Source organism: Sciurus carolinensis, chromosome 18 (genome assembly GCF_902686445.1).
Source record: "Sciurus carolinensis chromosome 18, mSciCar1.2, whole genome shotgun sequence".
In the NCBI taxonomy this organism is placed as follows: Eukaryota; Metazoa; Chordata; class Mammalia; order Rodentia; family Sciuridae; genus Sciurus; species Sciurus carolinensis.
Window position 1 is genome coordinate 15,252,729 of NC_062230.1, and position 20,505 is coordinate 15,273,233.

Sequence of the window (20,505 nt, forward strand, 5' to 3'; positions counted from 1 at the left end):
CAACCCTGCTCTTGCCTCGTGACCCCCAGAGCATGCCCACACAGGCTCTCTGCTCCTCTGCTGAAGCTGGACTGTCGGTCCCTGTTCTGTGCCGCCGTGGGACAGAGCAGCAGGGGCCATGCTGGTGTTGGAGCTGGGGAGGGAGGGCGTGTTTTGCCCACGGTCACCAGAGCACCGTCGTGTGGGCTCATGGCTGCGCTTCCTGACTATGCCAGCGGGCATGTCTCTGGACAGCAGGACAGCAGGGCAGTCCCAGCCACCTCTGACCACCACCTGGGGACCCTGGGGTGGACTTGGGCAGACCCTCCCAGCTGGCTATGCCTGAGGGTCTCTGCAGCCCCCACAGAAACTCCTCCCACACTCTTCCCCTTCTCTCCCCAGTAGCAGGCTCCTGACCTTGAACCTGGACCCATCGACCGGCTGTCAGAGGCACTTTTCTTTTCACAGGCTGGGGTGGGTGGGTGGCTGTGCTTGGGCCGCTTCTCCTGGGGGAGCTGCCCTGGGGTCCCTCTCCTGGTCAGGCGGGCTTGGGAGTCTGAGCTCTGTGGTTGGGTTGGGATGTGGGCAGTGATTCCAGGTGATGCTGTCACCTGGGTGCCCCCGGGAGCCCCTGGCCTTCCAGTTGTGGGGGTCTGGCTCGCAGAGGAGGCCTTTGCTTCTAACTAGTCCAGGGGGTCCGAGGCCATCGTGTGGAGGTAAAGTGCTTTTTCATGCCACCCTGGGGCTGAGGACCCTGGCAGGTCAGCTCTGGGGGGCCAGAATGCAGGGACGGGGTGAAAGGGACCCTGAGGCCTGGAGCAGGAGCTGCGGGGTCAGGGAGTGGGCTCAGAGTGGGAAGTCCTCATTCGGCCCCAGGGCTCCAGGGCAGAGCCACCAGTCCCATTCAGACATTGCTGGCAGTCAGGTGGGAGGAGTCAGGAGGAGGGTTTGTGTGGTGACAGGGGGCTGCCAAGAGGCAGGCCTGGCAGGCCCACCCCGCCCCAGGCAGCAGCGTACCTGTTGCTTCTTGTTGTGGTAAAATAAAGCGTTTGCCATCTTAACCCTCCGTGACTGTGTGGCCCAGTGGCATCCGCATGTTCCCAGTGCTGTGCAGCCACCCCCACCTCCACCTCTGGGTCCTTCTCATCTCCCCAGACTGAAGCTCTATCTCCGCTAAACACTGACTCCCTGTCCCTCCCCTCCCCTGGCACCCACCATGCTACTTCCTTCCTCTATGGATCTGACCACTCTGGGGACCTCCTGCCAGTGGAATTGCGCTGCCTGTCTTTGTGACTGACTGTTTCATTCAGCAGCACGTCCTCAGGGCTCATCCATTTTGGAGCGGGTGATGGACTGTCCTTCCTTTTCAAGGCTGAATAATATTCCACTGTGATCACTGATCAGCTTGTGTGTTCCAACCCGTTGGTGCGTGGTGGCTGGGTCGCTACTCCATCCACATTTTGTCTATAGTGTCTAGTGCTGCTGTGAACACAGGGATACAAATATCTCTTTGAGATCCTGCTTTAGAAGTGCAGAGTCCCATGGCAGCTCTAGGTTTCCTCACGTGTTTTTTGTTTTTGGTGTGTGTGGTGGGGTGTACCAGGGATTGAACTCAGGGGCACTCACTCCACCACTGAGCCACATCCCCAGCCCTATTTTGTATTTTATCTAGAGACAGGTCTGCCTGAGTTGCTTAGCACCTCACTTTTGCTGAGGCTGGCTTTGAACTCTGGATCTTCCTGCCGCAGCCTCCTGAGCCACTGGGATCCTCACCTGGTTTTCGCTCAAGCTACAGGACCCACGTGCCTGCCCACCACAGCCGGCAGGCTGGTGCTGGCAGCAGCTCTGTGCCTGAGGAAGTCTGGAGGTCTTTCCCTTTGCTCAAGCGCTGGGGCCCTTGCCTTTCCCTCCCTCCTAGATGGCAACTCTCTCCTCACCCCTGGGGACCTGGCACCCTGGTCTGAGCTGCTGGCTGAGGTTGCTCCATAGTGGACTTCTTGGGCTGCTGGTCCAGCCCTGGTCTTCACTGGTTTCTCCTTGAAGGCGGGCACTCTGACCAGGCTCACACAATAGGTGGGGGTGACTTCCCGCTGGCCCCAGGCCCCGCAGGCTGCTGCAGGGGCATTTGCTAAGGCCTGGCTTGGCCTCAGGTGCCAGCCAGGCAGGTCTGTTCCTGCCCGCTTCCTAGTCCCCATGAGACCACTGCATAATCCCTCTTCAAAACCAGAGGATCCGTGCTTGGACCCAAGAGGGCGCTTTGCAGTGCTGAGAGTGGCGGAGGTGGCCTGTGGAGGTGGCCTGCCAAGGTGGCCTACGCAGTGTGACTGGGAGCTGCGCGCTCATGTGCCTGATGGAGCTTCAGCCAGCGCCTTGCCCCACACCGGGCCAGGGTGCTGCGTGCCTGGCTGCGGGCAGCGCTGGTGTCTGGGGAGACTGAGGCAGACGGGCACAGGGTGCGGCACCTGTCCTGCTTCCTCAAGTAAGAGCCTGAGTGTGGCCGTGCTGCTCTCTCAGGAGTGGTCAGGCCGGAGGGCAGACAGCTGAGACCCAAAGACAGGAGCAGGACCGTAGGCATCTCGAGGAAGAACGTCGGCCACTGGCACAGCGGATCCAGGGGCCCTGCTCTGGCCTGGCCTATGTGAGAAACAGGAAGAAGAGGAGTGGAAGGTGGGGAAGATTCTGGAACAACAGGGCAGAGGTGTCACACCATGCAAGGTGGTCTGAGTTCAGCGGATGTCTTTGAGGTTCCTGGTTCCCTGATCTCCCAGGCCGCAGCAGAAGGCAGGGTGAGGGAGGTGGCCCTGAGCAGCACGAGATGGGAGCAGGGAGACGCAGGGGGCTGGAACTCGGCAAGTGAGCGGGGCTCTCAGGAAGGCGGGTGCCGCCTGCAGGAGAGACGTGGGGACCAGCAAGTTGCCCCGGGCTCTGTGGGGTGCAGCCTGGGAGCTGGCGGCAGCACTTGGAGGCATTCTGATTCTGCTCTGAGGGAGGGGTCCCTTGGGGGAAGCTGGGGCTGGGGGTGGGGAGGCTCAGCAGGCTGGGAGGGATGCTGTGGTTTTCCTCCTAAAGAAGAGGCCAGACCATGGCCAAGAGGGAGGCTCGGGGTGGGAGGGCCCGTTTCAGAGAGCTAGAAGGAACTGGGAAAGCGTGGCTGAGGGTGCAGGGCCCACAAGGTCCGTGGTCCTGAATCAAGCAGAGTGCCTTCTACAGGGCTGAGTCTTTCTCTCGAATGTTCTGCGTCTTGGGCACAGGCCTCAGTGGGTGGAGAGGAGGGCCCTGCTGGAGTGATAGAGGGAGGGGCCAAGGATATACTTGGGCTTGGGAACCTCATGGGATGAGGGGGAAGCACAGGCGAGGGGGTGGGAGGAGATGGGGTGGGTGGGGTCTCGGGAGGGGGGGCAGGGCTATTGGGAGGGCAGACAGGGAGAGTGTGCGATTGGGGGGCACTGGGTGCAGGGCGGGGCTTCCAGGCGCCTGGTTTGGGGTGGGGAATCTCCAGGAGATGTGGCATTGTCACAGAGGGACTTGAGATCTGGGAGCCGCATGAGGGGGTGGTGGAGGGAGGGGCAGCCTCAGGGTGGGAGTGAGGCCCGCCATGGGGCAGGGCCTGGGGGCTGGGGTGCTTCACAACCTGAAGAAGTGAGGCCCTCGTGTCCCAGCCAGGGGCAGGAAGCCTAGAGGGCCCACCAGGGTCCCTGTAGGACTTGCCTTTACTCTGGGTCACATGGGAGCCATGAGGCAGGTCTCATGGGAATGATCCAGAGTGAGATGTGAGGCAGGACCCTGGGCTGGTGGGACAGATGGATGGCACTTATCAACGTGGAAGGGTGACCGTGGCCTGGGTGACATTCAAGGCAACAGGATGTGCTGGCAGCAGGGCTGTAGGGTGTGCTGGGCAGGGAGGAGCCGGGAGCCCCACAGTCTGGAGGATGGAGATGCCCGCAGCCCTGGGGAGGGCAGTGGAGGTGCGGGAGCTCCTGGGGGTGATGGGCAGCCGTGGAGACCGGAGCCTGCGGCCCAGCGAGGCCCTGCAGGAAGGAGGCTTCGGTGGAACTGGGGCGCCATCCGCATTTAAATGTTTCTTTCTCCTTTTTAAAAAAACTTGAGGCAAAATCCACATATGATAAAATTAACCGTTTAAAAGTGAAAACTCAGTGGCATTTAGAACATTCACAGTGTTGTGCAACCACCACCTCTATCTGGTTCCAAAAATACGGCTCTCACAGCCGAGCGACCAGATGAGATGCAGAGGAGGGAGCCCAGGCCCTGCCCTGGGTGGGAGTCGCCGTGGGGCTGGCAGGGGCCGTGGGAGGCAGAGGGGGAGCCCAGGCCAGGGGCTGGGGAGGTGGGGTCCAGAGAGGGACTGTGGCATACCAGCAGGTCTCATGGGAACAATCCAGAAGGCCGGGTGGGTGCTGCCTTTGTGGGAGAGGGGCTGGGGGCTGAGCCGAGGGGAGAGGCGCAAACCCTTCACCCATCCAGGGTCCTGATGTACACTGGTGCCCATGGCTGAGGTGTCCCTGTGCCACTGGAATCTGCCGGTGCCCGGAGCAACATGGCTCCCTTGGGGAGTTGCGAATCCAGCAGGTAATGGAAGATGGGCAACGTGACAGACACCTGGTGACGTGGAGTGCTGGAGCAGGTGACGCCATGCAGGCAGGAAGTGGAGCGGCGAGGAGCCTGTCTCAGTGCAGGGTGGGGTGCTGTGGGCTGGGGGACAGCCATGCACACAGCCCGCCCTACTTCCCAAGACCTCTGGAGACCTCTGGAAAGGGTGGCAGGCACCAGAACCCCTCCCGAGGGAGCCCGGCTTGCCCTGAGGTCCACCCTCCCACCTGAGCTGCCTACCTGCCCTGCCCAGAGCCAGGCGCTGCCACGCCAGGACCTCACCTGTGTGTTAGCACCAGAAAGGACAAAGGTCTCTGGAGCCAGGCCACTGGGCTGTGCCAGAGCTGCAGTCCCAGCAATAGGGTGCTCTGCACCCCTTTTCCACACTGTGTGGGCCTCAGCCAAGGAGACACACCTGCTGCACCTGGCTCAGCCCCAGAATGTGCCTCACCTGCCCAGGTGCCTGAGACCAGTTTCCAGAAATGGCGAGGGGCTGAGTCAGCTCAGGGAGAGGCAGGGCCAGAGGGAGGCTCAGAGGAGGTGGAGAGCTAGGAGGAGGGGCGCAGGGGAGGCTGGCCGCAGGGTCACACCACCACGCCCCCACCAAGGCCGGGCCTCTGACTTGATCCCAGGCTTGTGGTCCCTGGAGGCCCTGGCCACCCTGGGTCTGGGAGGGGTCCCTGAATATCGTGAGTACACGGTGTGGGGAAGGCCCCGAGTTCCTGCTTCCTCTGTCTTCCGGGATAGGTGGGCTCAGCGATGCAGCAGTTCTGTTTAAAGTTCATCTTTGCTGGGAGGTAGTTCACACCCGACGCGACCACTTCAGATACGGAACACTTTTATCATCCCAGAATGTCCTCAGGACGCTCCGCAACCAGCCCTGCCCCCATTGATGGCTAAAGGTGCTGGACATCTTTCTTGTGCCTATTGCCACCCACGGAACCTCTCTGGTAAAGTGTGTTTCGATCTTTTGCCCACTTTTTGATCGGGTTGTTTGTTTTCCTATCACTGAGCTTGAACTGTTCTTTATCTGCTTTGCATACAAATCATTTATCAGATAAATGATTTGCAAATATTTTCTCCCAGTGTGACCTGACTTTCACTCCTTCAGTAGTGGCTTTCAAAGAGCAGATTTAAAAAATAAGTCTGGGCCGGGTTTGGCGGTGCATGCCTATAATCTTAGCAGCTGAGGAGCTGAGGCAGGAGGATTGCAAGTTCAAGACCAGCCTCAGCAACTTAGTGAGGCCCTAAGGAAATTTGTGAGACCCTGTCTCAAAATAAAAAATATAAAAAGAACTGGGGATGTAGCTCAGTGGTTAAGTGCCCCTGGGTTCAATTCCTGGTAATAAATAAATTAATTAATAATTTAAAAAAATTTCTCATCAAGACATTTTATCTCTTCCCACCCCTCAATTCTGATTTTGGGGATGTATCTAAAAAATCTTTTCCTAACCTAAAATCACAGAATTTTTTCTTCTGTGTTTTAGTTTAGAATTTTTATGGCTTGGAGTTTACATTTAGCACTAAGGAGGTATTTGGAATTATATCTTGCATATGGTAAGAAGTAGGGATTGAAGTTTATTGTTCTGCAGATGATATCTAGCTGGTGGAAAAATTATTCCTTTTCTACTGATTTATATTTTTATCTTTTTTTTTTTTTTTTTTCGGTGCTGGGGATCGAACCCAGGGCCTTGTACATGCAAGGCAAGCACTCTACCAACTGAGCTATTTCCCCAGCCCCTATATTTTTATCTTTGTCAATCATTAAATGTTCACATATGGTTGGGTCTGTTTTTGGATTTGCTCTTCTGTCCCACTGATCTATTTATCCATTTTCATGTCACTTCCACACTGTCCTGATAATTGTCATTTGATAATAGGTTCTGAAAGCAAGTAGTGTTAGTGCTCCATCTTTGTCCTTTTTCCAAGTTGTTTTCACTATTCTGTCTTTTGCATTTACATATTAATTTGAGAATCAGCTTAAGTTCTGCCTTTAAAGTACTATTGGAAATCTGATTGGGACTGCATTGAACTTATAGATTAATTAATTAATTAATTTTGGGGGGTACCAAGTATTGAACCCAGGGGTGCTTTACCAACATGTTATATCCCCGGTGCTTTTTATGTTTTATTTTGAGACAGGATCTCACAATGTTCCTTAGGGCCTCACTAAATTGATGAGGCTAGCCTAGAACTTGAGATCCTCCTACCTCAGCCTCCTGAGTTGATGGGATCATAGTTGTGTGCCACCATGCCCAGCTGACCCTACAGATTTGGAGAAAGTTTGTGTGTCAACAATATTGGCTCTTTTTTTTTTTTTTTTTTTTTTTTTTTTTGCGGTGCTGGGGATTGAACCCAGGACCTTGTGCTTGCAAGGCAAGCACTCTACCAACTGAGCTATATCCCCAGCCCTAATATTGGCTCTTTTGATCATGAAGGCTGGATCTCCCTCCACATCTATTGATCTTCTTTAATATCTTGGAGCAATATTTTTTAGTTTTCTGTGTACTATGTTTCATATCTTATGTCATATTTATCCCTAGGTATTTCATACATTTTGTTATTATAAATGATGTTTTGAAAATTTCAATTTCTGATTGTTTATTGTTAGTATATAGAGCCACAATGATTTTTTTTTTTTTTGTATATTTGTCTTGTATCCTGCAACCTTGCTACACACTCTCATTAGTTCTAGGAGTTTTTAAAATAGAGTCCATTGGACTCTACATGGATGATTATGTTGTCTGTGAATAAAGACCATTTTATCTCTCCCTTCTCAGCCTACATGCTTTTTATTTCTTTTTCTTTTTTACCTTATTGCACTGATTAGAACCTTCAGTTCAATGTTGAGTAGTAGTCTTGTTTTATTACTGATCTTACAGTGAAAACATTTAGTGTTTCTCTTTTTTTTCTTTTTATGGTACTGCAGATTGAACCTAGGGACACTCTACCATTGACTATGTTCCAAGCCCTTTTTATTTTTCATTTTGAGACAGGGTCTTACTAAGTTGCCCAGGCTTGCCTTGAACTTGTGATTCCCTGGCTTAGCCTCCCAAGTATCTGGGATCACAGGGGTGACCATCGCACCTGACTGAAATTAGTCTTTCTCAAAGAAATGTGATGCTCATTATAGACGTTTTGTAGATACTCTGTGGGGATGTTTCCTTCTATTCCTAGGTTTCTGAGAGTTTTTATCAGCATGTTGCAGTTTGTCAAATGCTACTTCTGCTCCTATTGAGATGATCATATGGCTTTTCTCTTTTAATCTGTAAATATGATGACACTGATTTATTGTCAAATATCAAACCAACCTTGCATTCCTAGTAAAAACCTGTTGATCATGGCATATTCTCTTCTTTCTTTCTTTCTTTTTTTCTTTCTCTTCTTTCTTTTTTTCTTTCTTCCTTCTTTCTATCTTTTTCTCTCTTGTCCTCTCTCCATCCCTTCCTCCCTCCTTCTCCTCATCCTCTTTCTTCTTCTCCTTCTCCTTCACAGTTCTAGGGATTGAACTAAGGTTACACTGCCATTGAGCCACTCTTTTTAGATAGGGTCTGGCTAAGTTGCCTAGGCTGGCCTCAAACTTGCAATTCTCTTGCCTGAAACTCGTGAGTAGCTGGGATTATAGGCATGCACCACTGTACTTGGCTATTATTTTAAAATATTATTAGATATGTACCTCTTTTTATGAACATGTTTTTAATTCTCTTGGGCAAATATCTCAGAGTAGAATGACTGGGTTATGTGGAATATGTGTGTGTGTGTGTGTGTGTGTGTGTGTATAAAACCTCTCATCCAGCACTGCCTGCTGACTCGTCAGAGGTGGTGACACTAGAAGGCTGTAGCCTTCTGTGTCCACTTGTTTGGGGCTGCCTATCTTTCCCTCTAAGCAGGCGTTGGCAGATCTTTTCTTAAAAGCTAGATGGTAATGACCTCAGGGCTATTTGGTCTTGCCACAGAGCTCACCCGTAGGACAGGCATGGTACGTTCATGTGCCGTGGTGCAAAAGGAGGCAGTGGACCCAGGGAACTAGTGTGTCAGCGACTGCTGGAGGGTCTGATGAACAGCACTTCCAAGCCAGGACCTGGACAGCCTTGCCCTGTAGCTACTCTGAAGCTGGAGGGTGGGTGGGCACAGGCACTGCAGCCCTTGGCTGGGCAGGAGCTTTTGGCACTTTTGTTTGGCCATGGAGCAATTTCCAGATGGATAGATGGAGGCCACAAGAAGGGACGCCTGCTCACTGGGCCACACTGTCAGAGCAGAGTCCTGCAATAGCACCATGCAGTTGAGAGTGGAGTTCCCGGGCACCCAGAGATCGTCCTAGTTGGCTCCTTGTATCCACCACCCCTTGTGGGTGGATACCACTGTCCCTTCTTACAAATGGTGAAGCCAAGGCCATAGATAGGCTGCAGCTTGCCCATGGCTGCACACCAGCGGGGTGCCTCATGCACAGCCACGTGACTGAGCAGCCTGCTGAGGGTTTCTGAAGACGGAGCTCTGAAGGGGACTGGGTCTCTCCTTTCTGGGACATCAGTCCTTCCCCACGTATTCTCCAGGAGAGCATGTGACGTCAGTTAATTGCCACCCCTTCAACCCTGCACTGACAAAGCTCCTGGCACTGGGCCAGTGCCACTCTGCTGAGTGAGGGTGAGGGGCAGCCAGGGCTGGTGAGGAGGGACCAGCAGGCGGTCATCCACTTGCAGACCCACGCAGACCTGGCCTGGGCCAGGACTTAGTGCTGCGAAGCCCACCATAGAGGCGAGACAGACGGGCTCCGTCAGGCAGCCTGGCTGCTGTGACAGGCAGCTCCCACCCCTCAGACACGGAGCAAGTTATCTTTCACTTCAGCAGAGCACTGCCATAGTGCCCACCTGGGTTCTCCTGGGGGGTCTCCTCTGGGCACTGACTCAAGACCAGGACCCTCCCACCCTGCGCCCCACCCCTCCTTTCATCAGAGCACCCCCCCACAACAGCCAAGGACAAGGACTGTTATCAGCCAGATCTGGAGGGACCGAGGTCGGCTCTGCTCCCCTTTCATTGGCCAGAATTTGGTCCATGGCTACATCCGGCTGGTGGCAAATGTCTTGATTCAGTGGACCTCACCTAGGAGAGACTTTGCAAAAACCATTTTGGGGGTGACGTACCCCTTTCTAGAGCAATTGTTCTCTTGAGGACTCCTTTCAGTCCCCAGTGCCCCCTTTGCTCAGGTCTTAGGATGGGATGTACAAACGGGAAGAAAAATAACCACGTCTTCCAACAGGTGCCGTCACCCAATTTAAGCACTTCTCTGTTCACTTTGTCGTGTTCAACGTGGAACATTTCAAACACGTGCAAAAGCGACACAATTATTCCACAACACTCGCACACGAACCATTTAGCCCAACCATCAATAGCACGTTACTGTATCTGAATCATTTGTCAGGTACGGGATATTTTTGACCATTCTTTTTCATACTGGGGATTGAACCAGGGTGCTCCACCACTGAGCTACCTCCCCAGCCCTTTTTAGTTTATTTTGAGACAGGGTCTTGCTAAATTGCCCAGGCTGGCCTTGAATTTACCATTCTCCTTCCTCAGCCGCTGAGATCGCCGGGATTACAAGAGTAATCACAGCTCTGTTGAATTTTGTAAAATAAACTAGGTACCAAGATGTAGTCCCTAAGGACATCGGAATGCAAGGTTAGGGCGCAAGGCCATCATCGCCCCTGACTACCTGAGTGCTGGCCCCATGCACTATCCGTCTGGGGCATCTCTCGTGACTATGTTGGCGGGAGGTCGCTCGTAAACTCAAAACCTTCTCCCAGTTTTCTCTTCCAACTTGGCCTCTTTGCTCTGGGAAGTTTTCTGCATGAAGATGTCCCCAGTTCTGCTGGGGTCTCTGGGGTGCTGGGTGCTTCTCCAGCCCTGGGGCCTAGCGCTCACCATGGCCCCTATGTGGATGAACTCTCAGCAAATGCTCTGGAGTTTCTTTTTTCTTTTCAAATATTTTTTGAGTTGTCAATGGACCTTTATTTTACTTACTTAGTGGTGCTGAGAATTGGAACCCAGTGCCTCACACATGCTAGGCAAACACTCTACCCCTGAGCTACAACCCAGCCCAATGCTCTGGAGTTTGAGGGGAGCACTGTCCACATTAGGGGGTATCCAGGACAAACAGGTGGGGTTACTCCTCTGTGGGAGGCAGGGAGCCCTGCTTAGGCCACAGAGATGCGTGAGCCTCAGGGATCATTCCTGCAGCTTCCCCTGAACAGAGGCCGGTGGTGGCTTCCATCCAGGGACCCTGGTGACCCTGATTCGATGTTCACGCACCCTCCAGAGTCCCCAGCCGAGCTTCCCTGACATCTGCCTTTCCATTCCAGACCCTGACTGGGCTTCCTACACCCTGGGCGTGTTCATCTGCCTGAGCTGCTCTGGAATCCACCGGAACATTCCCCAGATCAGCAAGGTGAAGTCAGTCCGCCTGGATGCCTGGGATGAGGCCCAAGTGGAGGTACGGGCTGGAAGAGGGACACGGGTGGAAGGCAGAGGGACTACATGCTGGGGGACCCCAGACCCACCTCTCTGGGCTTCAGACACCTCTGAGGTCCCTCCAGTCTGGGGCTCTGGGCAGCCTGGCTATGACTGGTGAGGGTCTCTTCCTGCTCCAAGGGGGCTGGGGCTGACCCAGGACTGAGGGTTTATTGCTGACCCTCCTGGGGAGCCACAGAGGGTAACTAAAGCCAGGACACTCGCTCATGCACTTATTCACGCATCTTCTGACAAAGGCTTATCAGCACTCTGCATGCCAGGCAGAGGGCCCAGCAAGGCGGAGGAGTCTGGTCCCCTGAGAAGGCGCGGGGAGGGGAAGGGCAGGAGCAGAGGCCCAGGATGTAGGGCAGCTGGCCTGATGCTGCTGGGGAGGGAGTGGCTGTTGAGACAGCAGGCGCAGCCAGCACAGGGGCACCGCGCACAGAGTAGAGGGGACATGACTGGGGGATAGCGGGCTGACATAGGGTGGGGGGTTGCTCTAACCCCTGATGGGGGCTGTGGGGACAGGGGCTTTGAACCTTGGCGATAGGTCTGAAAGCCCACCCCCCACCCCGCCTGGGCTGCTGGTGACTGGGGCTCCAGGAGGCCATCATGGCCGCCAGATGAGAGCAGATGGGACCAGGAGGCGGCCGTGGGGATGGGGTAGGGCTGGTGGCACGTACCCCCACACACCTGGGAACAGCAGTTTAGAACCCTGGGGCTTGTTGGAAATGCACTTCAGGCCTCGCCTGCAGGCCCCAAGGCTGTCCTGTAGGCTCCTTGCCGTGGGCCCCGAGTTGAACATTTGGATTGTGGTATCAGCTCTTTTGGCAGGCAGCCTCGGTTTCCCTCTCTGAAAAATGAGCAGGATGGTCTCTGGATTGTCCCCCCCTCTAGTGAGAACCAAAGATCAACGTCAGGGCTGGGGTTGTGGCTCAATGGTAGAGCGCTCGCCTGGGTTCGATCCTCAGCACCTCATAAAAATAAATAAATAAATAAAATAAAGGTCCATTGACAACTAGAAAAAAATAAAAAGATCAAAGTCAAGGGGTGCAGTGGTGCACATCTGTAATCCCAGCAACCCAGGAGGCTGAGGCAGGAGGATCACGAGTTTGAGGCCACTTTGGCAACGTAGAGAGGCCCTGTCTCAAAAAAACAAAAAGGACTGGGAGCATAGCTTGGTGGTAAAGTGCCCCTGCATTCATTCCCAGTACCGTTAAAAAAAAGAGAAAGAAAATAAAGTCAAAAAGAGGGTTAGAACTGTTGTCCCAGGTCCAAGTCACCCTGCCATGGTCTTGGAGGGAAGAGCAACTGGCAGGGCCACAGGGGCCCAGACCTCTCAGGTTGGGGGTGAAGTCTACAGGTCGACCCAGGGACTCCAAAGGCAGATGTGGCCAAGCACCAGGGTAGACACCACTGTCATTGCTGGAAACAACCTACACCCCGTGGGAAAGAGACTGTGGCCCAGGCAGCCCAAGAGCAGCTCCTGGGTTCATAAGGCTGCACCCACGGGACGGGAACAGAGGGCTCTCCTCCCTTCCTTCCTTCCTTCCTATTGAACTCAGGGCTCTTAACCACTGAGCGGCATCTCCAACCCTCTATCATCATCGTCATCATCATCATCATTATTATTATTATTAATTTATTTATTTATTTGAGACAGAGACTCATAAGTTGCAAAGGGTCTAAGTTGCTGAGGCTGGCCTTGAACTTGGGATCCTCCTGCCTCAGCCTCCCTGTCTGATGGGATCACAGGCGTGCGCCACCGCGCCCGCCTCTCCTCCCCTTTTCTTCACGTTTCGTGGGTCGTTCTCTTTTCAACTTTATATTCTTCTATAACTTCTTTCCACTTCATATTTATTTCTTTACTTTTTTCAATGCTGGGGATGGAACCCAGTGCCTCCGCCTGCTGGGCAGGCACTCTGCTGCTGAGCCACACCCCAGCCCTAGGACATCCTTTTAGACAAATGTTTCATTGACTAAATTCACATACCAAACAATTCGCCCACTTAAAGCGCACAGTTGAGGGGTTTTAGCGGATTCCGAGTTGTACCGCCAACATCCCAGCCAATTTTAGACGTTTTCATCACCTCAGAAACACACCCCTTTAGTTTTAGGCACGACCCCACCCCCAGCCCTGAGCAGCCATGCAACCTCTGCTTATAGATTGGCCTATTCTGGATACGTGGTGAAAATGGATCACATACGATGAGGCCTTCGGCGTCAGGCCCTCTGTGTTCAGCTGTGGCAATGCCATGTTCTCTCCTATGGCTGATGTTTCGCTGTGTGGATGCCCCACGTAGTGTTGGTTCAACCACCAAGGGACCCTGGGTTGTCTCCACCTTGTTTAGTGGGTTGTTGTTTTTTTTTGGTTGGTTGTTGTTGGTTTTGGTACCAGGGATTGAACTCAGGGGCGCTAAAGCTCAGCCACATCCCCAGCCCTTTTTTATGTTATATTTTAAGACAGGGTCTCCTTAAGTTGCCGAGGCTAGCCTCGAACTTGAGATCCTCCTGCCTCAGCCTCCCGAGCCACTGGGATTACACGCATGCACCACCGCCGCCCAGCTTGTTTAGTGTATTTTAATAACTTGGTAGCATATGCACGTGTCACACATCCAACAGCTTCAGCACAGCCTGAGTGGGACACAAGCCCCCTTGCCCTTGACTTCAGGCCTTCCCAACCCCCAGTGTTTTGTGCATCTTTCTGGAATATCGTCCTTTGTGGGTACAAGTGTGTGTGCATCTTATAATCGTTACTGGGGACCTTTCCATCGGGTCCATGGTTGTGCTGTGGTCCCTCAAGTGGGACCTGCCCCCACCCCCATGGACATTTGGGTTGTTTCCAGTCTTTCTCTGCCATGATGGTGGGCGGGTGAACTGCCTCATCGTGTGTGACTGTGCGTGTGTGGGAGTTTACTGGTGGCCTAAATTCCTAGTGGTGGAAGTTCAAGGTCAAAGGTCACACAGCTTGGTATTTCTGAGGGGTTTTGCCCAACCCCACCTAAGCTAGGCACATGCCTGCAATGTGAGTACTGCCATCTCTGCCCACGTGTGGCCCCTGGTGGCTTCTTTGCTGATCTGATAGTGAAAACGTTCTGGGTGGGGTTGGGGTCTGGACTTGGGATTCCTCATCTTGGATGGAAGGGAGCATCTTGGGATGTTTTTCCCTCAGGAACTCTTCACACCTCTCTCCTCATGGCTGTTTGTCATCTTGGTTTCTTTTTTCCCTCTGAGAAATTTCTGGAAAACATTTTTTCAGGGTTGCCTTTCAGCTTTGCTCATGGTGGTTTTAGCATGGAACGTTTTTTACGTTGACTGAGTCAAACCGATCTGCTTTTCTTCTGTGGTTTTAGGGGTTGTGGCAGACTTAGCTGGGCCCACTGGGCCCCTGGTATCTGTCTTAGTAGAGCTTTCCTGAGGTCCCTTCACCCGCCTCCAATCCTGGTACAGCGGCCGGTGCGGCAGCTTCAGACCGGCCTCAGAGCCGGGCAGCCCCAAGCGCCATCTAGTTCAGGGCACTGCCATATCCCAAGCAGTCACTCCCCCTGTCCCACCCCAGGGGGACAGACCCACCTGTTCTGGCCTCTGCCTGTGCCTGCCTGGCGCGTGCGGCTGGGCCTCACGGAGCTCACCTCAGTGCTCACCCCTCTGCAGAGCTGCATGGCCGCCGCCAGCGCTGGGGCCACAGTCTGTCCAGTCGCAGTTGATGGGACTTGGGTTTTATTTCCATTTTCTGCTATTCCGAATATATTGCCAGGAGCACGTCTCCTCTCCCCGGAGTGGGATGAACCAGCTGGGCCCCAGGGGGACACCACTCAGGTCGCGCGCCCACCTGCAGCCCAGGCAGCTGGAGCGACGCACATCGCCCGGTCGCCCTTGCGTGTGTGGGCGTGGCTCACTGCGGCTCTGACTGGCACCTCCTTGGTGAGTGGCGTTGAGCCGCTCCTCACCTGCCGATCGGACATTTGTACCTCTACTTCGCAGAAATGTGCGCTGGAAGCCTGTACCCATTGAAAAACTGAGGTCTGTCTTTTACTATGGAGCCAAAATTCTTCCTATCTTCCCCAAATCCCTTATCCACTGTGGCTTTTCAATAGTTTTTCCTCATTCTGTGGGGCTTTTTAGACTTCCTTTTTCAAAATAGTATTTTAAGAATGTAAAAAGTACAGTTTATGTTTTTAAGGAACTATGTGATTCCTTTTTATTATTGAGGTGAAATTTACATCAAAAAATTAACTATATTATTATTATTATCATCATCATTATTATTATAGGTTTGCAGTACTGGGATGTTCAGCTTCTGTACTACATCCCCAGCCCTTTCTTTTCTTTTTTAACTTATTTTTTTTATTTATATAGGTACTGGGGATTGAACCTGGGGCACTTAACCACTAAGCCACATCCTCAATCCTTTTTATTTTTTTTTATTTTGACAGGGTCTCACTAAGTTACTGAGGCTGGTTTTGAACTTGTGATCCTCCTGCCTCAGCCTCCTGAATTGCTGGGAGTACAAGCATGTGCCACTCCACTGTGGCTGGCTCTTTTTTAAATTTTGAGACAGGGTCTCGCTGAGTCACTGAGGCAGGAGCCTGACCTGGAAGTCACAGTCCTCCTGCTTAGCTTCCTGAGTGACTGGGATTCCTGGCAAGTCCACCGTCTGGCAGCTTGTTAATTTTTTAAATGAACTTTAGAATCATCGCTAGCTTGCAAAGTTTCAGTTCCTACTTTTTGGTGAATTGTAAAAAATACATAGACTAACAAAGGAGATGAGGCTTTTCCATCTTCCCAGGTCCTTGTTCAACATTTTTTCTGCATCCTTTAAGAACTGGGTTGTGGCTCAGTGGTACAGTGCTTGCCTGGTATGTCTGAGGCACTGGGTTCAATTCTCAGCACCACATATAAATAAATAAATAAAATAAAGGTTTATTGACAACTAAAAATAAATAAATGAATAAATAAGAACTGGGTGTGGTGGAGCCCCCCTCTAATCCCAGTGATGTGGGAGGCTGAAGCAGAATCATTGTAAGTTCAGGGCCAGCCTGGGCAATTTAAAAAGACCCTGTCTCTAAATGAAAATGGGAAGGACTGGAAGTGTTGCTCAATGGTTAGCACTTGCATGTGTGAGGCGCTGGGTTCTATTCTCAGCTCTGCAAATAAATAAATAAATAAATAAGAGCGTGTGATTTTTTTTCCCAGGAACTTTGAATACATCTTCCTGAGCTGCATCTTGGGCATTTTCTCCAGTTGGAGATGGAGACATCACTGATATCTATTATAGCTCCTTAAAGAATCGACACTTAATTAAAAAAAAAAGCCTTGGAATTCAGAATTTTAATGTGGTACTACCCATCACGGGGTGGTCTCATTGTCTGTCATTTCTTTCAGTCAGTCCCTGTGGTCCGCCATGTTCCTGACCACAGGGTCCTCAGAACACAGTGGGGACAGGACTTCTGTCCATGTGTACCTGGAGGCCATATCCCAGAAGAAGCCTCCATCAACCTCAGCTCCAAAGGCTACAGTGGCTTCCCAAGCACACTCCTGCCCTCCAGACCACTGTGGTGTGTGGTCTGGCCCTTGGCTATTTGGCTCCTTCCTTCCTGCTCAATCCACCCAGCCAAGCAGCTGTGGCACCCCCTGTGCAGCCTCAGGGCCTTTGCACATGCCATGCCTCTGGTCAGAACCCCTTACATTACTAGCCATCTTGGGGGCTCCCTGTTGGCCTTCGTGACCTCTCTGCCCTGTTTTTTTCTTCTTAGTCTTCCCTCCAGTGTGAACAATGTTCTTGGTGCCTGTGCCCATCTCCTGTCTGGGCTGGGACTGGGTCCTGTCTCTGGGCCTCTCTGAATGTACAGACGCCTGCTGGCTGGGGTTGGGTGAGACAGGAAGGCAGACCTCAGCGAGGCAGAGATGGGGCACCTCAGGGCCCAGCAGGCAGGAGGCCTGGTGGTGTGTGGGGTGGAGTCAGGGCCGTCAGGGTGGGGACTGTGCTCTCGGCCGCCCTTGCTGGGCCCCTTCTTTAGGAAGCCCCTCCGTGGGCTGAGGAAGGTAGCCTCCTCCCTCCCCACTCACTCTGACGTGACCCGGGCAGGGCCGTGGAGTTCCTGTCCCACTGCTGGCCAAGCCCTCCATGTCTGGGGTCAGCCTGCCCTGTGGTGGCCTGAGGGGCAGCAGCTGCCGTGGCAGCCAGCCCCGTCCCCGACCTGGGATCCCAGCGCTCTGACCCTGGCCCCCTCTCTTGCAGTTCATGGCCTCCCATGGGAACGAAGCCGCCAGAGCCACATTCGAGTCCAAAGTCCCGTCTTTCTACTACCGGCCCACGTTTTCTGACTGCCAGTAAGTACAACGGGGCCTTGTCAGGGTCTCCGGTAAACAGCCTGGGCCGCCGGGATGGCGCTGGGAGGACCCGGAGTTTGGGGGAAGGCCGGTGTGCCTGGGTCCTCGGGAGCCCAGCAGGGAGGCCGGCGAGAGGTGCCTCCTCTCCTGCTTCCCATGGGTTTGGCTTTGGTGTCTGGTGTGGCAGGCGGAGGGAGTGGGGGTGGGAAGGCTTCGTCAATCTGGGTGGGCCACGGCAGGGGCTTCTCCTCGGGGGTCTGGGGGGTCTCAGGGGGTCCTCCTGGTGCTCCCCACGGCCTGGGAACTGGATGATGCTGGCGTGGAGCTCCTCTCTGGGGTCCACTAGGACCACTCACCTACCTCCCTGAGCCTCAGTTTCCACATCTGTCCAGCCAGTGGGATGGTGAGGAGGTGACAGCTTCAGTTGTACCAGCGTCCTCTTACCCCACCCAGGGAGGGGACAGTGTGACCCGCTAGGCTTGTCCATGTTCCCAGCCCCCACTCCTTGTCCAGCTGGGTCTCCCCTTTCCTGACCCCCCTACGCCTTCCCACCTACTCTGACCTTTGCCCACTCTTCCCTCTACCTGGAATGCCCTCCCGGCTCCGCCCGGCCCTGACCAGCACCTTGGGCTGGCTCTGGTTGGCTGCCACCGTGTCCTGGGGTTCCCTCCCTCCCTTGAGCCGGGTGGGGCTGAGCCCCTCCCTGGTTCTCCCGTCGCCTTGCCCAGTGGGCCAGGGCAGGCAGGGCAGGGCCTCAGGCCTGGTTTTCCTGGGACCCAGCACAGGCAGGGCACCTGGGGACTGGGGGCCAGCACGGCAGGCTGCTGTGTTTGTGAGGCACAGGATGGGAAGGCGTGTGTCCACTGGGGCCACCCTGGTCCTTCCATAGCTGGGGGCTCCCAGGAGACCCTCCCCCGCTCCATGGCGGCTCCCCGGGCCTGAGTGTGTCTACCTGTTGACAGTTCCTGGCCCACCTCCGTTCCTGGCCCAGCCCTCTGGAGTGTCCCCCAGAACACTCATGTCCCCCTATCTTCCCAAAGCAGGAAGGGTCCCTGGGTCAGAGCCCTCCTCTGCTAGCCACAGATTGAGACGAAGGGCCCACATGACCCTTCAATCCAGCCCTCCTAGCTCGGTACTTTTTTTTTTTTTTTGGTATCAGGGATTGAACCCGGGGTGCTTACCCACTGAGTCACATCTCCAGCCCGCTTTTTATATTTTATTTTGACGCGGGGCCTTGCCGAGTTGCTTAGAAACTCACTAAGTTGCTGAGGCTGGCTTTGAACTCACGATCCTCCTGTCTCAGCCTCCGGAGCCTCTGGGATTATAGTGTGGGTCACCGTGCTGGGCCTACCTGGGTACTTCTGAGCCCCAGGGAGCTGAGTGCACTTCCCAGAGGACACAGAACAGGGGATCCCGGCCCAGAATTTCCCATTCCTGGGTCAAGCAGGGGTCACCCGACAGGGGTCAGAGGTGGCAGGCTGGCAGGGGGGAGGCCACTTGGTACTCAGAACTGCACAGCTGGCCAAGTCGCCCGCCCTCCTGGAACCTTCCCTTTCTTGGAAATGGGGTCAGCACCTGGCCCCCACCCCAGGCCGTGGTGAGACCCACTCTCCGGGCCCCATCCATGACTCAGTTCCGGCACACCTGGGCTCCACCCAGCCTCCTCCTGTTTGCTCAGCAGTTTTCTCTGGTTGACTCACCTGTGACCCCAAACTCCTTGGACCCACCCACAGGGATGCCTGCAGAATTGCACAGGAGTGCCCCCAAATGCCTGGGCCCCAGGTTCCCCAGTGAGCGGGGCCACCCCCCACAGTGAGGGTCCCAGGTTGCTGCTGCCCTGGCTGGTTCCTCAGGAGTTGCTGGTGGGGACTGTGGTTACCCCTGGGCGCCATGGGACATGTGTCAGGGTCCTGTTGGGGTTGACCCCAGCACAGTGAGAGGGGAGGGGGTTCTCATGGGATCTGTGGGGATCCTGGGGGTGCAGGTGGGAGGGGGTGGGTTTCTTGGCTGCAATCCCAGCCCACCCTGGTCATGGTCAAGGCCTGTCTGGGGCCCTGTTATGGGAGGAGGAGCCGGGGGCGTGTCCCAGGAACAGGTGACTTGGTGTCTTTCATTGTGTTTATTGCCGATTGATAATGGGTCACCATGTGCCAGGCGCAGACAGGCTTTTGGTGGGTACTTTCTTTGAGAGCCTCACTGGAACCTGGAGGCAGGTCCTGTCGGAACCCCGCCCCCCCGCCTGTCACAGAGGAGAAGGCAGGCTGGCCGCTCAGTCCCAATTCTTCAGGGGACACCCTCCCCTGGGTGGGAGCCACCCCTCCCCAGCCCTCATGCTCTCAGGGACATCTGCCACCTAAGTCCTGCCAGGTCCTGCTCAGGAGCCCAGGCTGTGGGCAGCTATTTTGAGCATGAATTGTCACCTACAGGCTGCTCTGTGGCCAGGTCATTTACATGTGTGCCATAGACACCTCCTGGTCCGAGTGGAGACCAAGGCAACAGTGGAAGCCCCTCCACTTCCTCCTCCTTGGACTCCGTTCGGCCTGGGGGCCTCTCCAGTGACCTGGCATCCTAGGCGGGGTCTCTGGGGCTGACCCGCCCCCAGGAGAGCGTGTGAATCCTTGTGTAAACTGTGGAGTGCTGTAAAATGGAAGGAACGGGGTAAACTGTAGCGCTCAGGAGGGGCAGGAGGTAGGGACGTCTGCAGAGCACTGGAGGAAGTGGGTGGGAGGAGCTTTGTAAACTGTAAGGTGACGGAGTGGTGGAAAGCTGGAGTAGGACTTCCTGAGGAATGCGCAGGGGCCTGTGGCCTGCTGGCATTACCAGGCGGACCTGTGAAGGCCCCAGGCTGCAGCACTTGGCTGCCCAGGGTCCTTGGCCCCTGAGTCCCCAGTGCAAAGACCTTGTCAGAGCCTGTGTCCAGGGCAGCCTCCCAGGGAGGACCCCACCAGGACAGTGCCCACAGGGACCTGGAGTCGGACAACACAGGGCTGCAGGTTTGGTTTCTGGACCTTGCGGCTCTGGCAGGCCCAGCCAGTGTCCCCCATTCTGGGGGTGTGTGGGTGCTGTGGTTGGTGTGATCCC

General features: G+C 54.4%; 1 protein-coding gene across 2 annotated transcripts in view; it reads left to right on the forward strand.

The window, feature by feature from the left end:
* The window catches only part of Adap1 (ArfGAP with dual PH domains 1), a 42,969-nt gene that overhangs the window by 2,216 nt on the left and 20,248 nt on the right, over positions 1 to 20,505 (forward strand). Inside the window, exons 2-3 of one of the 2 annotated variants that reach the window (XM_047533209.1) lie at positions 10,944 to 11,074; positions 17,333 to 17,424. In XM_047533209.1, coding sequence (XP_047389165.1) covers positions 10,944 to 11,074; positions 17,333 to 17,424 — 223 coding nt within the window. Of the gene's footprint in view, positions 1 to 10,943; positions 11,075 to 17,094; positions 17,137 to 17,332; positions 17,425 to 20,505 lie in introns of those variants that run through there. The other variant, XM_047533210.1, reaches the window with a different exon arrangement.